The sequence below is a fragment of the Oenanthe melanoleuca genome, chromosome 4 (assembly GCF_029582105.1).
Source record: "Oenanthe melanoleuca isolate GR-GAL-2019-014 chromosome 4, OMel1.0, whole genome shotgun sequence".
NCBI classification, from domain to species: Eukaryota; Metazoa; Chordata; class Aves; order Passeriformes; family Muscicapidae; genus Oenanthe; species Oenanthe melanoleuca.
In genome coordinates this window covers 23032326-23058650 of record NC_079337.1, presented here as the reverse complement: position 1 = coordinate 23058650, position 26325 = coordinate 23032326, and the positions used below count along the sequence as shown (strand labels likewise).

At 40.7% G+C, this 26325-nt stretch overlaps 1 protein-coding gene across 3 annotated transcripts in view; it reads right to left on the bottom strand.

Annotated features, from left to right (window-relative positions):
- The window catches only part of NPNT (nephronectin), a 49140-nt gene extending 27007 nt beyond the window's left edge, over positions 1 to 22133 (bottom strand). Inside the window, exons 1-4 of one of the 3 annotated variants that reach the window (XM_056490599.1) lie at positions 21782 to 22133; positions 20124 to 20224; positions 12845 to 12895; positions 4600 to 4692 (exon numbers count right to left, since the gene is read on the bottom strand). In XM_056490599.1, the coding sequence (XP_056346574.1) occupies positions 4600 to 4692; positions 12845 to 12895; positions 20124 to 20224; positions 21782 to 21852 (316 nt within the window). In that variant the 5' untranslated portion in view covers positions 21853 to 22133. The remainder of the gene's footprint in view (positions 1 to 4599; positions 4693 to 12844; positions 12896 to 20123; positions 20225 to 21781) is intronic. The other 2 variants (XM_056490601.1, XM_056490600.1) reach the window with 2 other exon arrangements.
- Positions 22134 to 26325: the final 4192 nt, after the last annotated feature.

The following is a 26325-nucleotide window of genomic DNA, read 5'->3' as shown; positions in this document are numbered from 1 at the left end:
GTAGATGCTTATGCTAGAGGACAAGGACAAGTCTTCACTGTAAAAACCTTTGTGTGAAAAAAGCTTTACATAAAAATCTCCAAAAATAAGCAGATGAAAGCTCACATTTTGAAAGGCAAACTTCTCTTGCCAGCACGAAAAAAAAAAAAAAGTTGCTTTTTCTCTTTTCTGTAAAATATACCACAAGTAGGCAGTTCCTGAAAGACATTATAACTGTATTAACATATTTATTACACATGCAATGTATTTGTTAAAAAAAGTAATTTTTACATTCAAAAACTCTGTTAGCATTTGATTTCAATTCATAAACGTGTCCCCAAAGAACCCAGAGTATTGAATATAATGAGGTTTGATGACAACCATTATTTTGAAGTAGGAGAAAAAAAGAAGTTCTCTTAGTCAAAAATATCTGTTATTCTTCCTCTTTTCTACAAAAAGCACCACTTGGCAAAATAAAGGCATAACAGAGCTAAGTATAAAACCTTAACTAGAAGTAGGGACAGAATATGGAAAAGTAACACTGAAATTAAGTTGACAGGGCAGGATTTTAACAGTGCCTTAAGTTCTAGTGTTTAAATTCCACTGCACTTCAGCTCCTAAGTTTAGATACTCCTGACAACTTAAAAACTCTCGTGCACTTATTTCTAGAGTTATGACCACAGACTCAAAGCTGAAAATAAGAATTTATGACTATTCTGAGTATATCATCCTGCTCAGAGTATAGATTACATTATGAGCCTTAAAATACTGGATCCTTCTACAGGACTCTGAATTTACACCACCTCTTGATACAAAGTATTCTTAGTACAGAAATAAATGCTTTGGTACTGACAAATAGACAGCTATAAGTAACATACTATGAGAATAGTATAAAGTGCAACTCTGTTTAAAAGTTTAATTTCATTGTGGGAATGCCCACTCACTGTCCTGCATTTGAGAATTTCATTGCTCAGCCTTTTAATTTCCCACTTTGCCTACAATTGCACAGCCAATGCAAAACCAGCATTCTTGATTTCAAAGTGATACAAGGCAGCAGAGTACATAAAAGCAGACTGACTGTTTTGGCCACTATGGAAAGTAGGTTTATAACAAACATAAACTGCTGTACTTTATATCTAAAGAAATGAAACGAAATGTGAGTGCAAGGGAAGGACAAGAGCATTATGCTGGCAAACCCGGATGTGACTCCTTTGAGTGCTGGTCTGCACCACACGTGATCTTGGACTGACTTCAATGCACACCCAACAATGAACCACTCATTTCTAGGCAGATTCAATACTCTGCTATTTTCTTTTCATTAGCTTCTGCAGACTTAAACACTCCAGAATTTTTCTACCTTTTTTTGCCTATCATCTAACTCGGATCAGGCAACACTGAAGTTAAATATTCAATACCACATTTACCCAGCTCTGAAAATAGAAAGTCAAGGACCAGAAATCACGTAGAAAAATTAAACTATCACCAGTAGATCAGCTTTCATTTCCAGCAATTGCAATCACACTACCATGACAACCTCATAAGAGATTTGTATCACCTGAAGAGCTTTGTTCACTTATTTTGATTAATCAACAGCTGCCAAATTCTGAAGTTTTTCAACCCTCATTTTCTACAACTTCCTACTTTATCTAAATCACAGTTTTGTCTTTATCTAACTTGATAAACAATTTCCATCACTGTCACTTAACAAAGGAACTCAGAAAAGAAAAAAAAAGCAGCCTCTGAAAGAAGAGCAGATGAAAGAAACAAACGCAAGTCACAACCATGAGTATGGAAGAGTCAAAACTTTTCAGAATACACACAGCAGCACCAAGGAAATACAACCAATTATTTGCTCTGCATGCTAAGGGAGCTGTAGGTTCAGCCATTGAGGGGTCTATCAGCCTCCACCCCCTTTGCAAGAAATTGCACTCCTGTTTGAAGCCGTGCAGAAAGGAGGAGCAGAACACCTGAAACACAGGACACCTGGACTGCCTCACCCCTTGCTGCTACATTTCTTGCATGATGATCCAGGGGATGGAACACAAAAGCTTCACTGCTCTGACCAAATGGACTTCTGTACAGCTGCACATCTTCACAGGATAGGGAGAAGGCATAATAAAAATATGGCAATATGCATTACTTCATTTATAAATTAATAAATATATGTATGTATCAAGTGCTGACCAAGAATTTCAAGCACTGAACTTTGCATCATTTTCCTAGATCAAACAGAGTAAGAGAATAGGAAGTTACAGAAAAGCAGCCTTAGAATTTTTTTAATAAAGACAACCTTTTCCAGCCAAAGAAAGTTAGCCTGTATGTGCTTTAGATTGCTAGCAAAAATTACAGCTATTTGTATTTGTCTTACAGAATATTATTTGTATTTTCTTCAAGAGCAGCTACCAATTTTCTGATGAACAGTATGAGCTATACTTCTGAAAGTATGAGCTCTGTTATTATCAGTGTAAATTAAGAGAAGTGGCAGAGTGTATTTTCTCTGAAGTTGCTCTGTTTGTTTCTTCACTGCTTACAGCTGTAAAGCTGGGATCAAGAAGCCGGAAGGGAAACACTAAAGCCATTCAGGAGGTATGAATGCTGTAGGGAGAACACACAGCTAGCTCTTGTGCAGTCACTGCAATTTGATGGCTGATGATAGCAACATAATTTAAAAACTATCAGGTAGTCTTAACTTCTGAGGGATCTAAAGCAAGGTATGGATTGTCACAGCAGCTGCAATACCACTGAAAAACGACAAGCATCCAGCATCATCACACAGTCAGGGCTAAACAGTTCTGCTTTGAGGCTGGGTTGAGCTCTTGGATCAGTCCCAGGAACATAGCCTGATCCATGGGGCACATGGACAGATGAGATATAAAGCCTGTTTATCAGAGCCTGTACTCAAAAGAACGCCTTTCACCAAGAACATGAGCATACATAAAGCCCCAAACCATTCACACATCATAGAAAGAATCCTATCTCTGCAGGGAACTCCAACATTTCCTCTGCCAACATTATTGCTTCTGTTTCTATTCTAGAAAAGGATTGAGAAGATGGGCCACAGACTGAACAGGGCAGGTGCTGTATTAAGGTATAATAACACAGGTCACATATACCTGTGCCATTTGAATCTCCTCTCAGCAAAAGCAGACTCTGCATTCACTGTGCACTTTCAAGTCTCGTCCAAAAACTGAATTAGCACACGGCAAAACACAAATCCTGACCCCAGGAACAACTCCAGGGTCTCACCATGCAGTAGAGCAGCAGCAGCAGCCACCTGAATTGGTGCACATTTGGGGCACCACAGTCAGCTGGCATCTCAGAAACCTCATCTACATCTGCCAGGGCAGCTTTGTCACCAACACCATACAAGAATATTTCATCAGTACTGCCCAAAATGTGTCCTGTGATAACCTATCACCTTTTTTCCTTCCTTAGCATAAACAGTAAGTAAATAGTAAAGTAAATAATAAAGCAAATAATAAAGTAAATAGTTTAGTTCAAGACTGAAGCCTCCAGCAATTTGCAAAGCATTCTTTCGATACTGTTAAAGTATTTACTACATATAAAAACTGCTACACAAACTATATCTGTTAGTTCACTGCACTGTTTTCTAAAAATGTTTTGGACTGACTAAAATGTGTAGAATAAAATTGTAACAACACATCCTTTAAAATATCAGCCCCGAGTAAGGAGGGAAAAAAAAGACAGGATAATATAAGAGAAGACAAAAACTTTTAAGAAAACTTAAAAATACAACACACAATTTCCACACCAGTTTGGGAAGGATTAGTAAATCTGAAAATAAATATGTGTCTATTTTTATAGAAAATAAATCAGTCTAAAAATCAACATGTAATAGGAAACTTAGCAACATCAGAGTACATCCTTGAAGAAGAAAATCATTCTAAATATCACACTTTTCTACCATACTTCCTCAGCACTCAGAAAAAGCCTGAATTTTCCTGTAGGCTGAGACAACTGCAAAAGAGATATAATTGATATATCTTTGTATGTGAACATGTCTTACCTATCAAAGCCTAAAAAACACATATAAACAATTCTCTTATTGTTTGTACTCTAGATCTTTATATCATTACATGCTTTGCATATAACTTTTGAGGGAAAAAAACTCAAAACAATGCAACCTGATAATCCAGTAAGAGAAACTTCATCTTTATACCAACCCTTTTGTAGTTTAATGCAACCTAGCAAGTTCAGGATTAGAAACACTAAAATGAGAATGTGTGAATTATGAGGTTTTTAATTAAACAAATATTATTTCACTATTCAAACCTGAGAATTTTGATTTTATAAAAAAGAACAATCCTGACCATAAGGTTTAAATAATTTTTTTTCCAATTAAGGAGAGCAGGTAACTACATCCTATATATTAATCTCATTGACTTCTTCTGAATGAAAGCCATTTTTCTCCTGTGTCATCCCACTGCAGATATCAATCTCTCTACAAATGTCAGTCCAAAAATAAGACTTGCTGCAGCAGTAACAGACCTGGTATATGAGTTCATTACTCTACAAACACAGGGGAAACACACAGCATTTGTGGGGTAGTGGAGAGAGATAACAGCACTTCCACCATTTCAGAAATAAATTCTTTCTTACCCTGGTTGCAGGTTTTTCCAGTGTATCCTGGGTGGCACTTACACTTGTTTGGCCCAATGCATTCACCGTGTTTGCATCCTGGCTGGCATATAGCTGCAAACAGAGAAATACTCATTTTTCCACTCCAGTCCCAGATGACAGTGCTTTACTTTAAAATAAACAGCAATTACCTAACTAATAGTAGTACTGTCTATGTTATATTCAGAAAATAAATACAGAACTCCAAGAAATAATAGAAAGCCATTTTTTGGTACCTCTCTCAGTACCACACAAACAAAATTAATAAAAAAAACTTTCAAAGCTTCAATAACAACTAAAAAAAGCATTGCTTTTGAAGAGGTATATGCATTCATGCACAAATATATTTTTGCTGGTGTAGGATTAGCCAACAGGAATATTCTCCTGTGTAACAAAAAACACTTGACAGATTAAAATTTTAAACAGCAATTCTAAGTCTTTTTCATTAGAAATGCTTTTCTAGTATTGAACCTACTTTCTAAACCTACTGAAAAATGCAGTATTTACTATGCTCTAAGATGTTGTTTCTCATTATATGACAAAATGCAGATAGACAATCCTGCTGAGCTCTCTCCTAAAGCAACATAGACACAAAATAGACAGAAATCAGATGGCAGCATAACTTGAATATCCTGTAACCAGGATTTATCTATCTACCCTAGCTTAAAGTTCATTTTATAAAGTAACATTTGGAATTTTCGAGTAACTAACTAGATCCAGCTGCAATATTAATCTGACAACAAGGGGCTGTATTGTAAAACTGGATGCATCAAGGTCGTAATTTAACTGAAATCTGCCAGAACACACAGGAAAATGAAATCTGCCTTCCAGCCAAGCTCTTCAACAGGGTTGAATTAAACAAAATTTAAGAAGAAACAAGATATTTGTTTTGGTTGTGGAAGAACTATCCAAATACATCTTTGGTGTTCTGGAAATCTTCTCCATAAGAGTCAAAGCATCCAGAATTGGCAATTCCTATAAATATATTCAGAGAAGTAACTGTTAGGATAGAAGGAGTCTGCTCCAGTTTTAGGACTGCCTTTATTTAGGACTGTTTTAGCACTGCCTTTATGGTCAGGCATGTTTTTTGTTAAGTGCAGTGTATACAAATAATCAGTGATAGATCCTGAGACCATAAAACCTTGTTTAAAATCTACAGTTCTGCTCCTGATGGATCTTCCTAGTATGATGGCAAACTCTCCTTCCAAACAGTTGTTACGGAATATCTTAAAAGACAATAGAAATGAAAGATTTTGTTTTTCCCCCAGCAAAGATTGTCTGGAAACAAAGAAATGAGATTCATATTTAGAAACACCTCTCAACGGAAGTGTAAGGGAAAGGAGCTTCCCAGACTACTAAAAGGGTATGTTTCAGGAGGTATACCCTTGGGAAATGGACAGGTCTGACTGAAGAGCAACTAATCCATCATGAGACACTTCTAGAACATTGTACTTGGAAACACTGCTTTTTTAGTCACTATGGCCATAAAGAGGAAAAAAGGATCTCCTTTGTTAGGAGTTCATTTAGATGCTGAGATCCTTATCTTCCTTCAAATCCAGGTCTAATCAGAGGTGATGGTGGCAAACTGAGAACTATGAAGACCAACTTAATGACTTCAAAGTAACCAGGGAAAAACAAAAGTTGTTATCTGAACTACATTAGAGAAAAAGAAAGTACTATAAATATGTTTTTGAAAACTTGTCTGAATTTTCAACTGCACTTTAGAGTAGATCTGTATTGCAAAGTGGGATACACTTATTTAAATCAGTTATTTTTAAGAAACAAGAAGTGCCATGGGATCAATTTGGTGTAAAGTGTAACAGTTCTGTAGCTGAACCTGTGGCAACTTCAGTTTAGCCGAATTTTTTAAAGCTTTCGTCCCTCCCTCAATTGCACAGAGTGTACATTAGCAGCAGCTCAGAGAAAAAAAAAAAAACCATACTTGAAGACAAAAATCTCTATTACTCCAAGGGAGGCTTCCTAATGAGTAGCAAACCACTATCCATAAAGTCAAAGTCATCATAAAATGCTGGGGGTTTTGCACATTACATGGGTATTTGTAAACCTTTGTTTGCTGCCAAACTCTGTTCTTCAAGAAAACCTGTTTATTAGAGTATGTTCTATGAACATACTCAGCATTATCAATCTTACTTAGACACAGCTGAAATTCAATACAATATCACAGCTGAAGAATTTCTACATACAGGAGAAAAACTCTGCAGTAGGCTTGACAACATCTGTAGTTCAGCCAGCTCCACAGATAAATCTGATGGCATTTCCTATGAGGAATCAAGCCACCCGCAGGATAAAACTTGTGAATCTTCCTATCAACTTTATTGAGGGTTTGCAGGGTGCTCAGGACTAAAGAATCAGACGGTTCAGCCGGGTCTGCATGCCTGGTTGGGGTCCCCACTGACCCCTACCAGGTGACCAGGCCCAGAGGGGTGGGTCAGCTCCAGCTCTGCTGTCTCCAGCACGAAAATCCTCCAAAAGTAAACCTGCCCATAGAAGGCAGTAAATCCACTCACTGACTCCCAATGAGCTCTATCTGAACACTGGCAACAACCAGATGCAGGTACAAAAATAAGCTTAAGCCAGACTTTCAGCATTTCTTTTAATAGCAGACAACTATTTCAGCTGTTTGGCACGAGTCTGAGCATACACTCAAGTGCTGATGCGACTGGCAGTTTAAATTCTCCACTCTACTTGTTTTCTTGCAAAGCTCCAGACACAACAGAACAGAATATTGCAGTCACCCCATTCACACATAGACAAATAGAGTTTCTGCATTTTTTTGAAAACAAGTAGACTCACAAGTAACGAAGAAAAAGAAGTCCCCCAATTACTATTTTGCCTCTTGAAAATGTAAAGATTTCTCCACAACCAATAAGCCATCATTTCCTTCTGAGTGAACCACAATTACAATGACTGAAATAACCCACGTCCCTGGATTTCAGCCTGTTATGTAACACTTGCTTCCCTACTAGGGAAGAAGGAAATGTAGACACCAGGCTAAGAAAGTCACTCTCTTAAGGTAGTGAAATCCAGAAGAGTCCAAAAGAGGGCTGCCAAATATCAGTAAAAACTTTCTATTCTTTATAATAGTAATTGTAGTAAACAAAAGTTAAAACTATACTTGCATAGACAAATGCCACTCAAAATCAGACACTAATTTACTGTTGAATCAGTACCAAAACAGACCTACCACATCTCCAAGGATTACTCTGAAAGCTGTTTAGCTGCACTCCCATTGGGTAGTAATGTGGACTGACACAGGCAGAAAAAAAATTCTAAGCACAGGAATTTTCATCTTTCAGTCAAGTCTTGCATTTTTATCTCTGCCATAGAATAAACTATAACTAAACTTTCCTTTTCACTTTACTGACCAATTCATTCAAGAGATAATCAGTAAACAAATCTCTGGTCTCAGGACTATTCATTTCAGTAGGATCATTTTAAATGTTTTTTTTGGGGTCAGATGTGTAGATCTGCTCTCAGTTCCCATTAATTTCAAGGAGATATCCTAGAAACTTTTATTTGGCCACAAATCTAACTGAGTACCTATTTTTAAGGTTGGCAAGAACTACCTTTTTCCTCCAAAATAAGGTGACAAATACCACAATTTTAAGTCTCACTTAAACTTAAAGACAAATTAAACTTCCTGTAAAAATAACACAAGGAATTGAAATGTGAATGGGTGGTTTTGGTTTATGATTGGTTGTTTGTTTTTTCTTTTTTACAAGTGTGGGAGAGTGGAAGAAAGAATTTCTGGTGAAATGCACATGCTGTTAGCACACATTATGCTTGTGCAAAAGCCAGAAGCCACCCATCTTCTGAGCCACTGCTTACTGTTGGTGGTATTCAAGCATGACTCAATCATTCTGAATTATTGTTTCTTAATTGTTGCATAAATATAACAAATGAAAAACACATTCAACAAATTTATTATGGGTCTATAAGCTGGGGTTTTTTTTTCATTTCATCTGTATTTTCTCTCTGCACACAGTTCCCTCAGAACTGCTTTGGAAGTACCCCTCAGACTCAGCTCCTCTGCACTAAGCTGCCCACTTTTGAGGGCAGGGGTGACTACCACGTGCTGTCCCCTCTATTCCTTCTCTTCTAGAATTTTAACATTAATGATCTATTTCTTTACCACAAAACACTGTTTGGTGGAGTCCTAGTTAGGAGATTGCTCTGCCTGAATTGGTCCTACCTGACCAATTCTTCACTTGTGGCCAGCAACAGAAATTCCTGAGCTTTCTTAGTGGACTTTCTCCAGCAATTAAAATCTCTTTGGTTTTCCAACACTCCTAGCTATGTTTTTCATTAAAACAGTACTGAGTGCAATAGTTACATTATTTTTCTCTGCTTTGCCTCCCAATTTCTGAACTTTTTTTCATTTCCCTGAAGTCTAAAATTATGCACAGAAATACCTGCATCTGAAACAAACTACGCTAACCATCTGCCTGAATAGCCTTACTTCTGCCTTCTCTTCCCAAGTAACATACAGCCCCCTATTTATTCTGATTCCAGATGCCAGCTCCTTAAAATTCAATTTGCTCCAGCACAGCAAGTAATTTGTGCAGCAGCCCAGAAATGATTACATAATGTATTCAGCTTCACAAATCTTTATTAGATCCTCTTACACTGCTGATTGCAGAATACATTTCCCATCTTCAGATCATTTCTTACGTTCCCCCAGTGCCAGCTTTCTAACAAGACTTGCATGTTGGTGAAAGAATCTTTCCTCTATGCTGCCTCCTTCACCTGAACCTGCCTGCCTTTCTCCTGTGGTGCTCACAGACCACACCACCAAGTTCCATAATACTCCCCTCCCTCAGAGTCAGCTGCAGCTCACATCCCTCTCTCTGTTTCCTTTTTGCCATTCTTTGTAAATTATGCAATCACATAAACATGCTCAGGAAAATGATAATGCCTTATTCAAAATAATTTTGATCTAGGATCCCAAAGGTATGAGCTAATTTGTAAAATAAATCATTGCAGATCTTTCAGAGCTGTATATTTCTTTTTTGTTCAACTACATACTTCAATTATTCAAAATGGCAAGAGAATGCCTAAAGCTTACCCTGCCTCAAATTTACTAGAAGGTGGTAAAAACACATCGTACCCATAACTCACATTAGAGAATTACTTCTGAAAAAGTGAGTTTGCTTCCCAAATAAGTGTATATATCACAGAATATATCTCTGCAGAGATAATTAATAAGCCTGACCAGGGCAACCGGGTGCTAATTTTCAGATAATTTCATCTGCACAACACTATTTACTCTATTTTTCTTTTCTTTGGAAGATAATAAATGCCCTTGACCAACTTCTGTAACTAGAAACTGACAAAAACATCAGGCAAAATGGTAGTATCTAATGCCTGAATATTTTTTCACAAATTACTTGCCCTTATTTGTGACATTCTTGTTGTCAAAATGCATGCTTAAGTTTTTATCTGAAACACACATTCCATTAAGTAAGCGGCCCCTTATTTTTCATGCACAGCTCCAACACTTGCCTGAGTAAATCAGTTACTCAGCTTGCACATGCGATTCTGGTAACTGCACATTAACATGACAAACTGCAACCAGTGTGGACCGTTCACTGCACTGAATTCTTGGCTTGGCTATGACTGCTGCCAAATGTGTTTCTAAACCACAGAGACAAATCCAGACTCTGGTTTATGAATGCCTTGCTATTTAGAACAGCACTACACAGCATGCATAACTTAAGCGTGGGTAACACTGAAATGAACAGGATTTAATGAAGTCAGTAGAAGTTAATCTAATGCTTATATGCTTAAATATTCTTTATTAAAAATCAGCAAAAATCTCATCTAACACATGCAAAATTAGAAAAGCAAGAAATATTTCATGCTTTGTCCAGCTTTATGTTTGCATTTCAAGTGCTTCACTAAAACTGCTTAAAGAATGGTGCTTATCATCTCAAATGCCTTTTTGTTACCTGAATTTTTCTATGTCTGCGAAATTTCAACAGGTAGAAAAAGGAGAGCATGAGTGTCTCTGTGTGGTGACAGAACCCAAACTGGGTCCTACTGATATTTTTATTCGAATATAAAACATCCACTGTAACTTCTGTACCACAATAACAAAGCTGATCTCACAGACAGATGAATGGCTGAGTGCTTTGCTCCTCCCTATCTGAGACTCGTGCCTCTGCCACAGAGATATGCAAACAGAATCACCAGGCTGGCAGGGACCTCCAAGATCATTGAGTTCAACCCCTGCCCTAACACCCCAACTAAACCATGGCACCGAGTGCCACATCCAGTCTTTTTTTAAACACACCCAGGGATGGTGACTCCACCACCTCCCCAGACAGACCATTCCAGTACTTTATCACTCTTTCCATAAAAAACTTTTTCGTAATATCCAGCCTGTATTTCCCTTGGTGCAGCTTGAGACTGTGTCCTCTGGTTCTGTTGGCTGCTGTCTGGGGAAAGAGACTGACTCCCACCTGACTACAAACATCTTTCAGGGAGTTGTAAAGAGTGATAAGGTCACTCCTGAGTCCCTTTTTCTCCAGGCTAAACAACTCCAGCTCCCTTAGTCATTCCTCATAGGGCTTGTGTTCCAAGCCCCTCACCAGCCTTGCTGCCTCCTCTGGATGCACTCAAATGTCCCAACATCCTTCCTAAACTGAGGGGCCAGAACTGGACACAGCACTCAAGGTGTGACCTCACCAGTGCTGAGTACAGGGGAAGAATGACCTCCCTGCTCCTGCTGGCCACGCTGTTCCTGACCCAGGCCAGGGGCCATTGGCCTTCTTGGCCACCAGGGCACACTGCTGGCTCATGTTCAGCTGGCAGTCGATCAGTACCCCAGGTCCCTTCCTGCCTGGGCACTGTCCAGCCACACCATCCACAGCCTGTAATGTTGCAGGGGGTTACTGTGGCCAAAATGCAGGACCCGGCACTTGGACTTACTAAACCTCATCCCACTGGACCCTGCCCATCCATCCAACGTTCCAGGTCTCTCTGCAGAGCCCTCCTACCTTCCAACAGATCAACACATGCTCCCAGCTTAGTGTCATCTACAAATTTACCAGTGAAAGTCTCAATACCCTCATCCATGTCATCAGTAAAAATATTGAACAGGACTGGCCCCAGCACAGACCCCAGGGGACACCACTGGTGGCTGATCCCCAGCTGGATGCAGCTCCATTCACCAGCACTCTCTGGGCCCGGCCATCCAGCCAGTTCTTAACTCAGCACAGAGTGCCCCTGTCCAAGCATGGGCTGCCAGCTTTTCCAGGAGTGTGCTGTGGCAGACAGTGTGAAAAGCCCGGCTGGAGTCCAGGTACACAACATCCACAGCCTTTCCTGCATCTACCAGGTGGGTCACTTGGTCATAAAAGGAGATCAGGTTGGTCAAACACAACTTTCCCCTCCTTAACCCACGACTGGATCTGATCCCCTGGCCATCCTGTAAGTTCTGTGTGGTGACATTCAATATAAACTCTTCCATTAACTTACCTGGTACTGAGGTCAGGCTAACTGGCCTGTAAGTACCAGGACCCTACTTCCTACCCTTTTTGTGAATGGGTGTCACATTGGCCAGCTTCCAAGCATCTGGAATCTCCCCAGCGAGCCAGGAACAAACAAGACACATCAATTCCTAAGCAGCAGCAGCAGACTACAGCCCTGAGTAGCAAAGTAAACTATGTTGATTTCATTTTATTCTAACATGCCAGGTTCTACACTGCTGGAGACCAAGGGCTGTAAAGTTTCCCTGTTCTGAGAAGAACAGCCTGTAGTGAAACTGCAAATCAGACAGCGGGGGGCAATAAGTGCCTCAGCCATCCCAAAATAACCTCCTATTGCACATGATTCAATGCCATGAAAGCAAATTAGGCTCCTAAGTCTGACAGCTTGTAAATGCATTGCTGGTAATACAAAAAATTTGCAGAAAGGGAAAAATAGTGCACAGGGCTTGAGGGTAAAATAAAGAAAAGGAGTGAAAAGGGAAAAGCACTATATTTTAGAAAAGTAAGTATCACTGTATAGGCATCTGGGGTAAAATAGACCTGTTAATTTCTCTCCCCCCTCATCTTCCCCAAATCAAATGCTTAAAAAAATTAAAAACAACAAAAAATTATCTTCTTGTCACATGTTATAATTTCCATGTAAACTTATGACTTCAAGGTCATAACTCCAAGTCAAAACCTTGCCAAAATTATTTCAAGAAATACGTTCAGCTAACCTTTGGGCTGGCACCTTAGGCTGGCTATTCTCTGCCTTAAGACGTAGAATGCTGCAAAACAAATATCCAAAAGAGAAATTCCAGATTTTTTTTTTCTCCATAAGGAGGATGGACTTGGCTGTGGTTTTTATCAACTTGTTACATTCCTGGAGAATTACATACATTCAACATTCAGAGCTTCTCTGCAATAAAAAAAAATTCTGGTACACATTTAAAATTGGAAATGCATGAGTATTTCATTAGGAAATTTAACAAACACATTGTGATACATAAGAGTAATTAAATATAATGATGTGATGCTATTCTTATTCAATCAGCTAAATACCTACACTTTGTCAAGTTTCATACAGTAAGCTGTTATAAAAAATCTCATGTTTCACAGTTCAGGTTCAACATTTCCATCAACAGAACACAAATGCTTTTCTTAAAGACACAGTATCCTTCCATTTAAGTATGGGTATATATTTTTAACTTAATGCTGTGTCTCCACAGCTCAAATACAAACGCTTAGCATCTGGATGCTAATTTGAGAGCAATTAAAATTACACCCATTTATATATCTGAACATCTGCAACCAATAAACATGTTGGCATACAAATTTACTGGTCATTTTTATAATGTTCAAAAATGTAATGTCACCTAAATTAAAAGCAATACTTGTTCTTGCTACCACATGAAACAAGATATGCTACAAAACTTAAATAAGATGAAAACAGATATAGGTTTCAGGCTATTTGAAATTAATTTATTTGCCAACAAATTTAATGTTACCAGCATGGCTTGTGACACAGCCTTGTGATAGCAGGCTGGGACTTGAGCAACTTCAGCTCTTTGTTTTTAAGTAGTGTGTAACCAAAACTTGAAGGGCTTTCTATGATTGCAACTCAGAGTAGGTTAAATTAGTTTTTTACCATGGAGCATACAGCAAAAGGAAGCTCCTCAGGTTGCTGCTGGGCTTTCAGAGAGGATGCAATTATGAATATACTACAGTTGTTACTGGTCAAATCATGTTACTGATGACATTTCCTTAGAAAAAAGTGGGCTGCAAAACAACTAATCTACATATGCAGTGCATGAGGAATGCAGTAAGGAAATGGAAAAGGATACTGTATCTTTAACACAGTAAAGTCATCCTTTAAAAGCATAAAGGTTATAAACTGAAAAAAAATGAATAAAAATAGCAAAACCTCATTTTTATTCTTGATTGCAATTCTGTATAAAATACCTTTTCTTTGAAAAGTGACAGGGATGATGCACAAAAATATCAGTCATTTTGTAAGAAGCAGACATGCTTCATATCAGTATTTATTAAACACTGCCAACACAATGCATTAATTCAGACTGTGATCTTGTAACCACAAATTCAGTAGTAAAACTCTTACTGACTTTAGGGATGCTTCTGCTAGTGGATCAGCCTCCTAGGAACCAGCATTTTCACAGCTCATTATTGACACAATCACGGTTTTATTTTTGTGCATCGTGGGCTATACAGAATTGCCATTTCCACTGAAAGCAATGGTATGTGCAGGAAACAGAAGTCCCAAGCAGCCCATGGCCTCTTCTCCCATTGATGTGTCGGATGATTTATATGGGAAAACTCCCAACAACTTTATTGTTAGGTATACAAAACCTCCTTCTGTGCATCAATGAGAGAAGAGCCACTGCTTCCTCCCCTCCCACCACCTCACACCCCTGTAAGAGATTGCACAGAACAGGTACACAGCCTTTGAGCTCATTAGGACAGGAGCAGCAGCACAGACACTGCAAGAGCCTTCCCAAGGGCCACGAGAAGGCAGCAGCATGCACAGTTCCCAGCAAAGCACTCAGTCATGCCTGCATCTGCTATACATCAACTTGTACACGCTCCTCTCTCTTGCAAGTCCTCTTTAGAACATCCTGATATCATACGCTTTCTACTGTTTGGCTAAATCTAAATATTAGCCTGACACCCTTCAATTAACACTTTTTAAATGATGTAAAGCTAAGGGCAGGTGTAAACTGATTGTTTGACTTTATATATTCTTGACTGTTCTGTCCCTAGGCCTTTAAGCCAATCGTGGTGGGAAATTATTTTGTTGACCTATTCTGGGTTTGTTTCCTAGGTGAAACACAAACCTCAGCACGAGGAGATAAGCAGACGGAGTTATAACCAATGGGCTCTCTGAAAGAGCATGCTCATCTTTATCACCCCTTCTTGAGACAGACTGCATAGATTTTCTTACTGTTTAAGGAGAACTGCACATAAAAATGTGTGAAGTCATCAAATATCACTGCTTATCAAATCAATTTTCAGTTAAATTTTTTTCCTGTTAAGCATGTTCCATTGGTCAAATTTTCTATCCATCAGACAAAATCTGCTGACTCCAACATCACAGACTCCAGTCAGCAGAGGATCTGACAGTAGCCCTGCATTTGTTTATAGAAGCTGAAGATCTAGTCGTCTCTTCAGTACCCATGTTAACCCAGCAAAAGGAACCATTTTTGCCATCACCTCTAGCAAAGGAGTTGTCCAAACTGTAATGCAGAATGAGAATTCAAGCCACTTCATATTGTTTTTCTTTTAAAAATCCTGCTTAACCTTTAAAATCTATGTTAAAGTATTATCTCTTTTTACAGTTTTTTTGCTGTTAAACTGCAGCTAAAATTTTGAAACAATTTTTACATCTGTAGTGCACTTTGACTACAAGTAACTGGTGTACAAATCAATTACAAACAGACATACAGCCAGGTTCAAAGCAGGAATATTTTGTTTATAAAAGACACACACAGGCGGAAACCATTTTTATAGCTTTTGAAAGAACTACAGAGATATTTGTGAGCCAGCTGAAAAAGAGGCAGACAGACCATTAGTTTTAAGAACAGTTTTGAGGGAACCTGGATAGATGAGTGGCAAAAATACCCACAAATAATTATTTTTTGCATTTGTGCAAGATGCGTTCAAGGACACGTGCCCTGACTTGGTTTTCCCTGTGTCCTTTAAAACCACTTGAATGGGCTCTGGGTTAGGACAATACATTCAGTACCACAGATGCAGTTGCCTTACAATGCAAAAGCACTTTAGAATTAAAAATGCACTACTGATACCTGCTTTCACCAAAAATACTGTCATAGGAAGGCACTTCCCCTGTTCTGAGAAAAGAAATCCAGAAGAAACTCCTTCTACCCTCACTTTTGCTCTGGGTTATAGTTCAGCTGCATGCACAACAGTAAGACATAAAGCAAGACAACAACCCTATTTTTAAACATATTTCATCAGGTACTTTATCAACATACCATCTTTCACAGAGGTAGGCTTTTGTGTGATCACTCCCACTTACTGCTATTACTCCCACTCCTACTAATTAAAGTGTGAGTAAATCCCACAGGCTGGGCAACACGAGATTTTTGGACTAATTTCAAGTGGCATATTTAATATCTAACTTTAGAGTATTGATGCTGTGAGTCTCTCAGTGTAAAGGATCAACTCTATCAACGATGAGGGCACTTCATGGGACCTAATAGTTGGTGCTTAAACATCATTTCTGCTGCCTTCAAATTAGCCTTTTAATACACTAGGTTTAACTAATTAATATGATTTACATACCAAATCAAAATCTAAGAAAAGCTACTTAGTTATGTTCATGATGGAAGACAGGCACAGTTCTAAATCTAAGCCACTAAATAAGTGTGGATGGCTTTTCAATTTACAAGGACTAAGAAATGTCAGTGAATTTGAGTTATGTTTGGTCAGCCCTTTGAAAATATGTCTATATTATCAATCTCTAAATGCATTTAGCTGCCTAAACATAGTTCTCATTGGGTGTTCAAAACCTGCAAGAAAGAAAAAACATCCAACTTGTTTCAAAGTTCTTGATTATTTCAGTTTGAAGGGCACCTAAGCGCATTTACTGGAATTTGAAAGGGCATTTGGGCAGGGGATTTCATGTCACTGCAGAGCAAATATTTCTACTGGCTGAGATGTTACAGCTGACACTGACAGCAAGTTTACAGACAGATCAGAGGTGTGTGCACAATTCTTGATTGGTGTAAAGAGGAGACAGAAGACATTGTAAAGAAAGAAGCCCTATTTCAACTCTTCCTACATGTTTATAAGAGCAGAAGACAGCTGAGTTATGCTGAGTGGTGTAGCTAAGTAGCACTAAGCACGATTATGCTCCATGTGCACTCCTTTGCCAGTCAAAGGGACATAAAAGGAATAACCTCACTAAAGCAAGTTTAGCTAACACGGTTCAGTTTCCATTTGCAACTCTTTGGATGGATTATGGATGGAAGATCAGGAGCACAGAGTCACCAAGGCTTAAGGCCCTAATGACACTCGTCAGCTGTGCCACACTCCTGCTCTGTTAGAGCTGACATATCCAGGCTTAAGCGTGTCACAATTAAACTTTAAATCACACAGCTGGTTGAAACAAACACATTTTTTTCTCAACAGCTGTGGGCAGAGGGCATGCCCACATGAGCTTGGTGGAGCAGGTCAGCTGGACAGCAGAAAACATATCCAGGAATATTAGTGACCACTTGCCCTTAGCTCATTACAGTTCAGAGGTCTCTGCAAACTGGGACCACCCTGTCACGTATCTGTGTGTCTGTTCCACTCAGGCTCCAGCATGGCTCTCACCCTACATTTGTTGTCAGAAGGATAAATTCAGAGATAATTAGTGCTTGCATGGTAAATTATGCGTGAGTAAGCAGGTGAGAGTCCAAAGGTGCTGCAGCAGTTGCAGGCATACCAAGGATGGCTCAAGTTGGTTTGAAAAACAGCAGTTCCAGCTCACTATATAAAGAGCTCAGCATTATTACATAAATATTTGAAGCTTCTTTCTTGGAGAAAATTATAAATTTGGTCTCGATACTAATTTTTAAGCCTGATTCTATACTTGTTTTCCTTGTGCAAACAGAACTTATAGTATAACACCAAAGAAAATGCACATCTAGAAGAGAAAGTCTGACATCTATTCATGCCACTCATTTTGGGGACAGAGCTAAGAGTTTTACCTTTGACCAGAGAGAAAGCAGAAGTAATAATCATGTTCTTGGCTTTTTGGAAGATTTTCAGCGATATTCCTTTGTACAGTAAAATACCCAGGTTTTCCTTTGAGGCCAGGAATGTTGCCTTCTGTGCCAGGTTAATCCTTCATACTGGGTGCTACATTCCCAAGGCAGAGAGTTGACTTACAGATTTTCTATTTGGCTGTAAGCACTAGAGAGATTCACTTTCATTTAGTGTAATCTCCTGCTTTGTGATACGTCTGGAATTTTCACCACCCACAACTGGGGCAGATTTTCATGTTTGATTTTGCCAATAGTTTGTCTCCCATTTAAAACAGAGAAGGAACTGCTGATGGCTTTAGTATAACTTTCACCTAAACATCTGATAGTCTTCTGACCCAGCAATTCAAAAATTATCAGTATGTAAAGAAAAAAAAGGGGGGATTATACAGGGGATATTATCACTTAAGTGATAATTGTACACTTTTGGAAGTCTGGTCCCAATTACTGGAGATGATCCTAGAAAATACCTATCCACACCATCCTCTAAGCGTGCATGGAGACAAATTTGTGAATAATGGACTAAAATGCAGTGGAAGGAGGTGATAATACACCTACCTTTAGCCTTAAGGAAATGAAAAAAAAGCATTTATAGTATCTGGAGAAGCTAGCGCTAAAAACTACCTTACTGAAAAATTTCAAAATACAAAAAATAAATTATCACTTTTGTCTCATTTCCAATTTTTAATTATGAATCTTTTGATAGTATCACTGTATGCTATTCCTGTCTTCCAAGATCATAAAAATGCAAACACAAATCAGATTTGGCAATAATGAGAAACTGACTTCCACCTAAACATGAGCTGTAGTTTATTGTCACAGCATGGGAGACAACTTCTCTAAGAAAAGGGCCACAGTGACACAGCAGTCTGGCTTCTTTTGGTTTGTGTTTTGGTTTTTTAAAACAATGCAAATTATTGATATTTGCCTTGATAGCCTCAAACATTTAAACACACAATGATTTTTAAATAAAACTGCATCAGGAAAAGTGGACATCGATCCTATTGCCTCTGGAGTAGCCTCAATCAGCCTACTGCTGATTCTTCTTCCTTCTTCATAAATATTCATACCAAGGAAAGAGCTACTTGTTACCAATTAGAGCCCTAAAAATCAAAATTATTCATGGCATAGCCTGAGAGGTATCAATCTGAGAACTCTGTGTCAAAGAAGCAGCATCAGGGATGTTGCATTCCAGATGTATTTTCCACAATTTTTTACTAGACATCCTATGTATATATTAAACCTTGTGGGCTTCTAACATACTTGGGAAGTGAGAAACCAGTCTTGCTGCTTACGAATTTGAACAAAACCTTTGCTGAGAGTTGCATTTCCAAGGCTTTTCCTGTCTTTAGCCAAATATTTGCCTTGCAGACTATGAAATTTACAGCATTTAATACCTGTTTTATTTTGAAAGTGGCTTGGCAGAAAATTATATATGTTTGTGTCTAAATAAAAAAGAAAAAAAAAAGCTAAATGTTTATAGGCTTATTCCTGCAAAAACTTCAGGATGTCTCTCATGTATGTTAAACACTTGAGCACACATCCCCCAGATCAAAGGCTGTAATTTTAACAAGCTGGGTTCTCTATATCACTCCTGACAATTCTAACTTCTGCACAGTACTAGCTGCCTCCACAGAATTCTTACTGAAGGTGCAGTCAATGATGAATACTTATCTACTGGCTTATCCTGCAGTCGTATCAGAGTCTAGGTAGATGTGAGAATCTCAGAGATGTTTCTCTTCACGTGTGACCCCGTAAAAGGATGCTGTCAGGCAGATTTATTTAAACCCTTAGTTTAGGGTTACTGAAAGAATGCTTGAGCTTAATACTAAATTGGAACATTTCCATCAATTTTCTAAGGGAAATATCAGTAATTTTGGTTTTCATCTTTGATGCAAATATTATTGCCCTGCAGTGCCTGTAACGTGACACAGTGCAGTTAAACCAGGTTGTAAGATCAGAGCACGAAATGAAGCAGAAATCAAACAGAAATTTCCAAATTCTCATTGCCCTAACTCGATTTTACCTTACTTGACTGCAATCATTTTTAGCACTGCTAAAAGCAGAGGGAATGTCAACATGACAGCATCCTTCTAAGTCAATCAGGCTCACACGTGCAAAAGCCTAGCCCTGCAGTGCCAGGATGTGTGTGAACACATGAAAGACGTGACTAGGTGTGTACAAGCTTTCCCTACAAGTGACTAGAAGCCCCAGCAGCAGTGATACTCACGTTGGCACTGTCCCCAGGCCACTCTGGCCCAGCCCCAGCAGCAGTCAATTCTGCTTCCAAACCGACATAGTCCTGCAGATGAGACCATTTGTCTGGGCCACCTGTACAACACAGTTCAACAAAGTCTGGTGAAACTTTCTGAAAGTAGCTAAAATAATCCTAGAGTAAAAGAAAAAATCTACCAACCAACCGAAACACCCTAAAAGAAAAACAACAGTAAAAAACCCTCCTGCATAGAGATTTTTTTTTTTTACTTTTATTGAAGAGAGTAACTGCTCTAAGCTGAGACTAGGACATCTCCATCGTTAATACTTTGTTTACTTCAAAAAATAAAAAATGACAATAGGTGAAGAGGGGAAAAGATAATTAGGATAACTGAGCAACGCCTGAAAAAGCTGACATGCTTTGCAGCATGCTCACTGCTGCCACTCCCAGGCTGGCACTGAACAGAAGTTCAGAAGTCTGAAACAGAATTTATAGTATGGAATAAACGCCATCATAAAGTTTAGGCATTGTTTCAGTTCACAAGATATGGCAAAATTTTCTCACTGATACGGCCAACCTTTCTCACTGAAACATTAATGGAAAAAAAAGAATGAAAACAAAAGCTTCTTGGACTGTTAAGCAGAACTTAAATATAAAAGGAGAGCTGTACTCTTCCCTCATTCCAAGGAAAAGATACCACGGCCTCACGCAGTTATAAACTAGTGACACGAATCAGCAATGTTTTAATGTTTTTTAACGACAGGCTGGAATCCCGTGAGCGCTGCGTTTGAGCAAATACTTATTTATTTAAAAAAAAAAAAAAAAAAAAAAAAAAAAAAAAGAAAACCCTGGGGAGGGCGGGGGTCGCGCTGGCCGCGGTGCAGTGCCCGCTCCCTGCAGCGCCGCCAGTCGCGACACCGACAGGACACGAGACCCGGCAGGACACGACACGACACGACACGGCCCGCGGGCACACGCGCCCCGAGCTTCGTGTCAGGACTTGTGTCGCGATCCCCGCCGCCGTCTGTTCGCAGCGCCTCCGGGCGCCAATAAACTAATTTTATCTCTACAGCACGCGATGCGCTTTGTTTATAATTCCTGCGGGACGCGGCCCCGCGAGAGCAATGAACTTATCTTACACCTAAGCCCGCGCTGAGGCTGCCGAGCCGGGAGCGGCACTTAGGAGGGCTCCGTGCCGGGGGCTCCGGGAGCGGCACTCGGAGAGCGGGAGGCTGAGGGCTCCGTGCCGGGGACTCCCGGGAGCGGCACTCGGAGAGCGGGAGGCTGAGGGCTCCGTGCCGGGGGCTCCGGGAGCGGCACTCGGAGAGCGGGAGGCTGAGGGCTCCGTGCCGGGGGCTCCCGGGAGCGGCACTCGGAGAGCGGGAGGCTGAGGGCTCCGTGCCGGGGGCTCCGGGAGCGGCCCCGCGCCTCCACCTGCGGCCCCCGCCCGGCACCGCTGCCCGCACAGGGAGCGCCACACGCGTCCCGCCGACGGCTCCGGCCGCCCCGCCTCGCAGGGACCCAGCCCCGGTGCCAGGCAGGAGCCCGGGGGCCACCACAGCGCCCCGCGTCAGAAAGGAGAGAGCCCGGGCTCCCTCCGCTCTCCCTGAGGGAACGGAGACTTCGCCCGGCCCGGCCGGTCCGGCCTCCGTCCCCGCTCTCCCCGCGCCTACCTTCTGTCAAATTCCGCGGCCGCCCCCAGCGAGAGGCAGGACGCCAGGAGCAGCCGCAGGGAGAGCTCCATGGCCGGCGGGGGCTCCGCTGGCCGCCGCGGCGGCCCCGGGCGGGCGGCGGTGGCGGAGGCGCTCCCGCTGCCGGGCGGGCGGGCCGGGGTCCGGCTGCCGCCCAGGCCGGCCGCGCTGCCACGGCTCCGGGGCGGCGGCGAGCTGGGCGCCCTCCCTTTCCCTCTCGTTCTCCCTCTCCCGGTGCCTGCCCGCCCGGCTGCCAGGCGGAGGAGGCGGGGAGCGGCAGCGCCGCCCGAGCCCGGCAGAGGCGCCCTCGGCCCGCCCGGGGCCGCCCCTGCCACGGGCACCTGGCGTGCGAGGGACACCCGGGGCGGGAGGGCGGCAGCGGGAGCCGCCGCTGTGACAGCCAGGCGCACACCGCGCTCCGGGGCACCGAGAAGGGTGGGCTTCCTTGTCAGGAGCTTTTGTGTCTTGAACTTCCTGAAGGAAGATGGTTACGCCCTCCTCTCTGCAAGGCGCCCGTCTAAAGCCGAGAGCGTTGCGATTTGGCCTTCTTTTATCAAGCAAGCCTCTCCAACAACAAAGCTTTCTGAAAGACTTACGAGGTGTATATATATTTGGGGTTTTTTCTGCCTCAAACTCTCCTATTAAAAGCTCTCAGGTGTTGGTGTCTGTGATACCAGGTGTCCCAGTCCTTGTTCAGAAGAAAAAGTGACAAGTTTAAACACTAATCACTCAGCATGTAATGTGCTTGCACCACTACCGACAGCAATGACTGCATCCTGCTCACCACAAACACGTTAAAATACAGCCCTTATTTTTGTTTGGTTTCTGTGAACTATAGCTTTGGGACTTACCAAAGGACACTTCTAATAGCAGCCTGTCACCAGTCTAGGGTCAGAGCTGTTCTGAGATCTCTCTGACTACAGACAGATGGGGTCAACACTTTGACTCAGTTGCAGCATTTGTTTGATTTGTGCCTACATCAAGGCTAAAGCTCATCAGCTGTTCCTACAAGGGTCTGGCTGTAGCTTAGAAGCAGAAACCAAGGATTTTCTCTGGTTTGTGCTGTAACACAAAAGCCAAACCCTTCAGGAAGCATTTGGATGCCAATCACTACTTAAAGCTTCGGATTTCAGCTGGTAGGGTCTGTGCAGAGCATTTTCCACCCTCAAAACACTTCACAGATAATTCAAGTAATACTGCACAAAGGTGGCATTTTTTTTCACAAGATACAAATTGTGCCAGTAAGCTTTCAAAAACTACACCTTTCCTCAGAATGGATTTACCACCATCTGCTCACATATGAGCAGAAGACTCTCTCCAATGCTCCTTCCCCTCTTCTTTTCTTTTTATGACCTTACAATCCCCATTATAAGCTTTCTGTCCACAGCATCAGCCCAGAACTTTTCAGACAAGGATATAAAACAACTGTAGAAGCTCTGAGGGGATGATTCTGCAAAGTGCTTGTATGTGTGATCAGATAACATGCAAGCCCCCTCAAAGGACTCAGACATAAAACCTGCACTAAGGACCGAACCTGGTTCCCTCCATTCACATGAGAAGCTGATAGCCAAGCAGTGAATGCAATGACACAGGTCTGTTTGGGAAAGACAGAAGAACATCTGGCTTGTATTAGATCCCTGCTGAAATATGGAGCTGATTGCCAGATCTTGACTGATTGATAATTGGTTTTTTTTCACTTGGATGTGTGATGTGGTATAACAGACCATGCATAGTGAAATCACTGTCAAGATTTAATGGGCAGAAGGGGAGATAACTTATTTGTGATAACCACAAGGATTTCTTTATGGTAACAGCATCTGCATGCGCCTTTCCAACTTGTAGGAAAAAAAATGTCCACAAATTACACCACCAGGACAAGTGCCAAAAACAACATTTGAGCATCACTCTGAATTAAAGTCTAGAGCAACCTGACACTTTCCCTCTCATGTCCAAAGAGACATGTCATAAAATCAATTCCTTTAATGCAATGCTGCATAATGGTACTTAATGAACACATCAACTTTAAAGCACACACTATTCCTTTAAAGCATGTTCACTCACAAATAGCAGTAAGATAATTTAATCTCTCCAGACTGCACTGAGTGTTTAAGACTTCCTCAGCAGCCTGTTTGGCTCTCTTGCATATTAATACTAGTTTGCTGGTCAGACATGGTGCCTACTCTGATTAAGATTGTCTGCTCTTGGTTAACTTCTGCTGCCTGTACAATTTGTTTTGGAATATCAGCCCAAAAAAACAGTTAACCAGTCACTGAAAGATCACATATCACACATTCATACCCATCAGTGAAACTGAACATCCACTCACTTGTGAATTCATTTGTTTTGGCAATGGTTTATCATCACTAGTGGAGTTTTCTTAACAAGGCAGTTTCTCATGCCCATGGCAGTAGAAGGATTACTGAGTGAGCTGTCAAAGAACCAGATCTCTTGATAAGTTAAAGGTGTATAAAGTTGTGTGGGTATGCATCAAGATACTGTATAGAAGATGAAGATGGAGAAGTTGTTGGCAGTATGACAACAAAAAGCACTTTTGTGTCTTATGTTTAGTGAAGAAGTGTGAAAGTCTGACAAAATGCTAATGCCATCAGGTGGGCTGACCTGATGTGCATCAGGACTGAACTAACAATAGAAGCCTAGCAGCTGTGCATCAAGCACTCATATGATTGACCAGAACAAGTATCCAAGAAAGTTTCTTTAAAGATCCTGGTAAGACACCTGGTTAAGCATAACATGATAGTCAGGTTTTAGCTGCAAATCAGCAACAATGAAGCAGAAACACAGAGGAAGATATTCTTGTGAACAGCAATGCTGCTATCCTTGTGTATGAAAAAGTCAGAACTCATAGGAAGTGAATTTTGCCTGAAAAGGTGTTCATTTTTATTCAAGCATAGTGATCCTGGGTTTTTTAATCTTCCTCATTCCTCCATAATTATCTTTATGTGTCTTGTGCCAAAAAAGCCACACTATCAGCCATGGTCTCTATCTCAGACTTCTAGTCTCATTAGTTTATTGAGCTCAGATTGAGACGCTTCCATGCAAATCAAGACCCTAAACTTGATAAGACACACTGTGTTGAGAACAGAGGAAGAGTCAAAAACACTTGCAGCTGAAAATACTTGCAGCTGACCATGCCATTATCAAGGCCATTAGGTCCTGAATTATCTATAATTTCCCAGGAAACTAAGTCCCAGGTATACATTCTGTTCCTGTATTCTGCAGCATAAGTGATGAAGGCACATCTGACTGCACACGAATCTGAATCCTGGTGATAAGGTGGCAGAGTGAAGAAATGCTTTGGGAGAGAGACTTGCTAATTCTGCTGCAGGGAGGGTAAAGGTGGTGAGGGCAACTGCTGCTTCTGGGATGGCAAGTGTGACAGAGTGACATCTGGCACACTACAGTTTAACCACATGTGCAGAAATGTGTTTGATGCACTGCTCAGGAAGTAGTGATGCTTCAAAAATCCACAATAATACAATGCAGAATATATTTGCAGTGTATACTCCATTAAAGGATCAAGAATCACTATCATGAGCTGTACAAGTAACCAGTAATACAAGGAACATCAACTAAAAACACATGCAAACAACAGGAAACTCAGTTCTAAGGAAGACAAGCTTATTTACAGTTTTGTCTAGTGAAATGAACCTTCCTTGTCTGTGGGACCTGCTCCTCTCTAACAGCACTACTTACTTTTACTTCACCTGGGGTAGGCTGTGCCCAGCAGTCTCTCAAACTTTTGCTACTGGATGAACTCCAGGTCTTCATATGCTCTTTGTTGCTATGACCATTACTGAGGGGGAAAACTGACAGAACAGAAACAGTTTCTGGAATACTCCCTGTCATCGTCTGGACAGACAATATTTTTTTTAAAAAAGAGCTATAAAGATACAAGAGGCAGATATTTTAGGCTGACAGATATTGGTAAATATGGTAGATGATGCAATATGGTAGATATGACAGAAATCACACAGGAAGAACTTTAAAATTTATCTTAATTTTTACACACAGCAATAAAAGATATTGCCTTCAGGGTATTCTACAGCCAAGTAACTTTGAGGAAGGCATTAAATAAGTTCTTTTTGAGTCCATTTCCTAATATTCACTTCCTCCTTGTCTAAAAGCACATTATGAATGTTAATAAATCAAGTCCTCTATTCAGCAGAATCAGTCAATAACACTCCAATTTACATAAGCAGAAATTAAGGAACAGAAAATTACTTTTCCACAAATCAAATAATCTGTCATCAAACCAGGAACACATCTCCTGTTTTCCAATTTCATACTTAAACCACAAATCCATCCTTCCTCTTTTCTAGGTATTTCACCCTCGTTGAGGCTGAGAAAGTTGACCACAAAGCCCACAATATCCCAAGTCTTTAAATCACACCATGACTTGTGTAAAAACCACTTGATTTGCAGTTAATGGCAAGCAGGATCACAGTCTCCATTTGCACTGTAACGTGTATACCTCTTACTAAATGGAACAGAAGGAAAGAATCCAA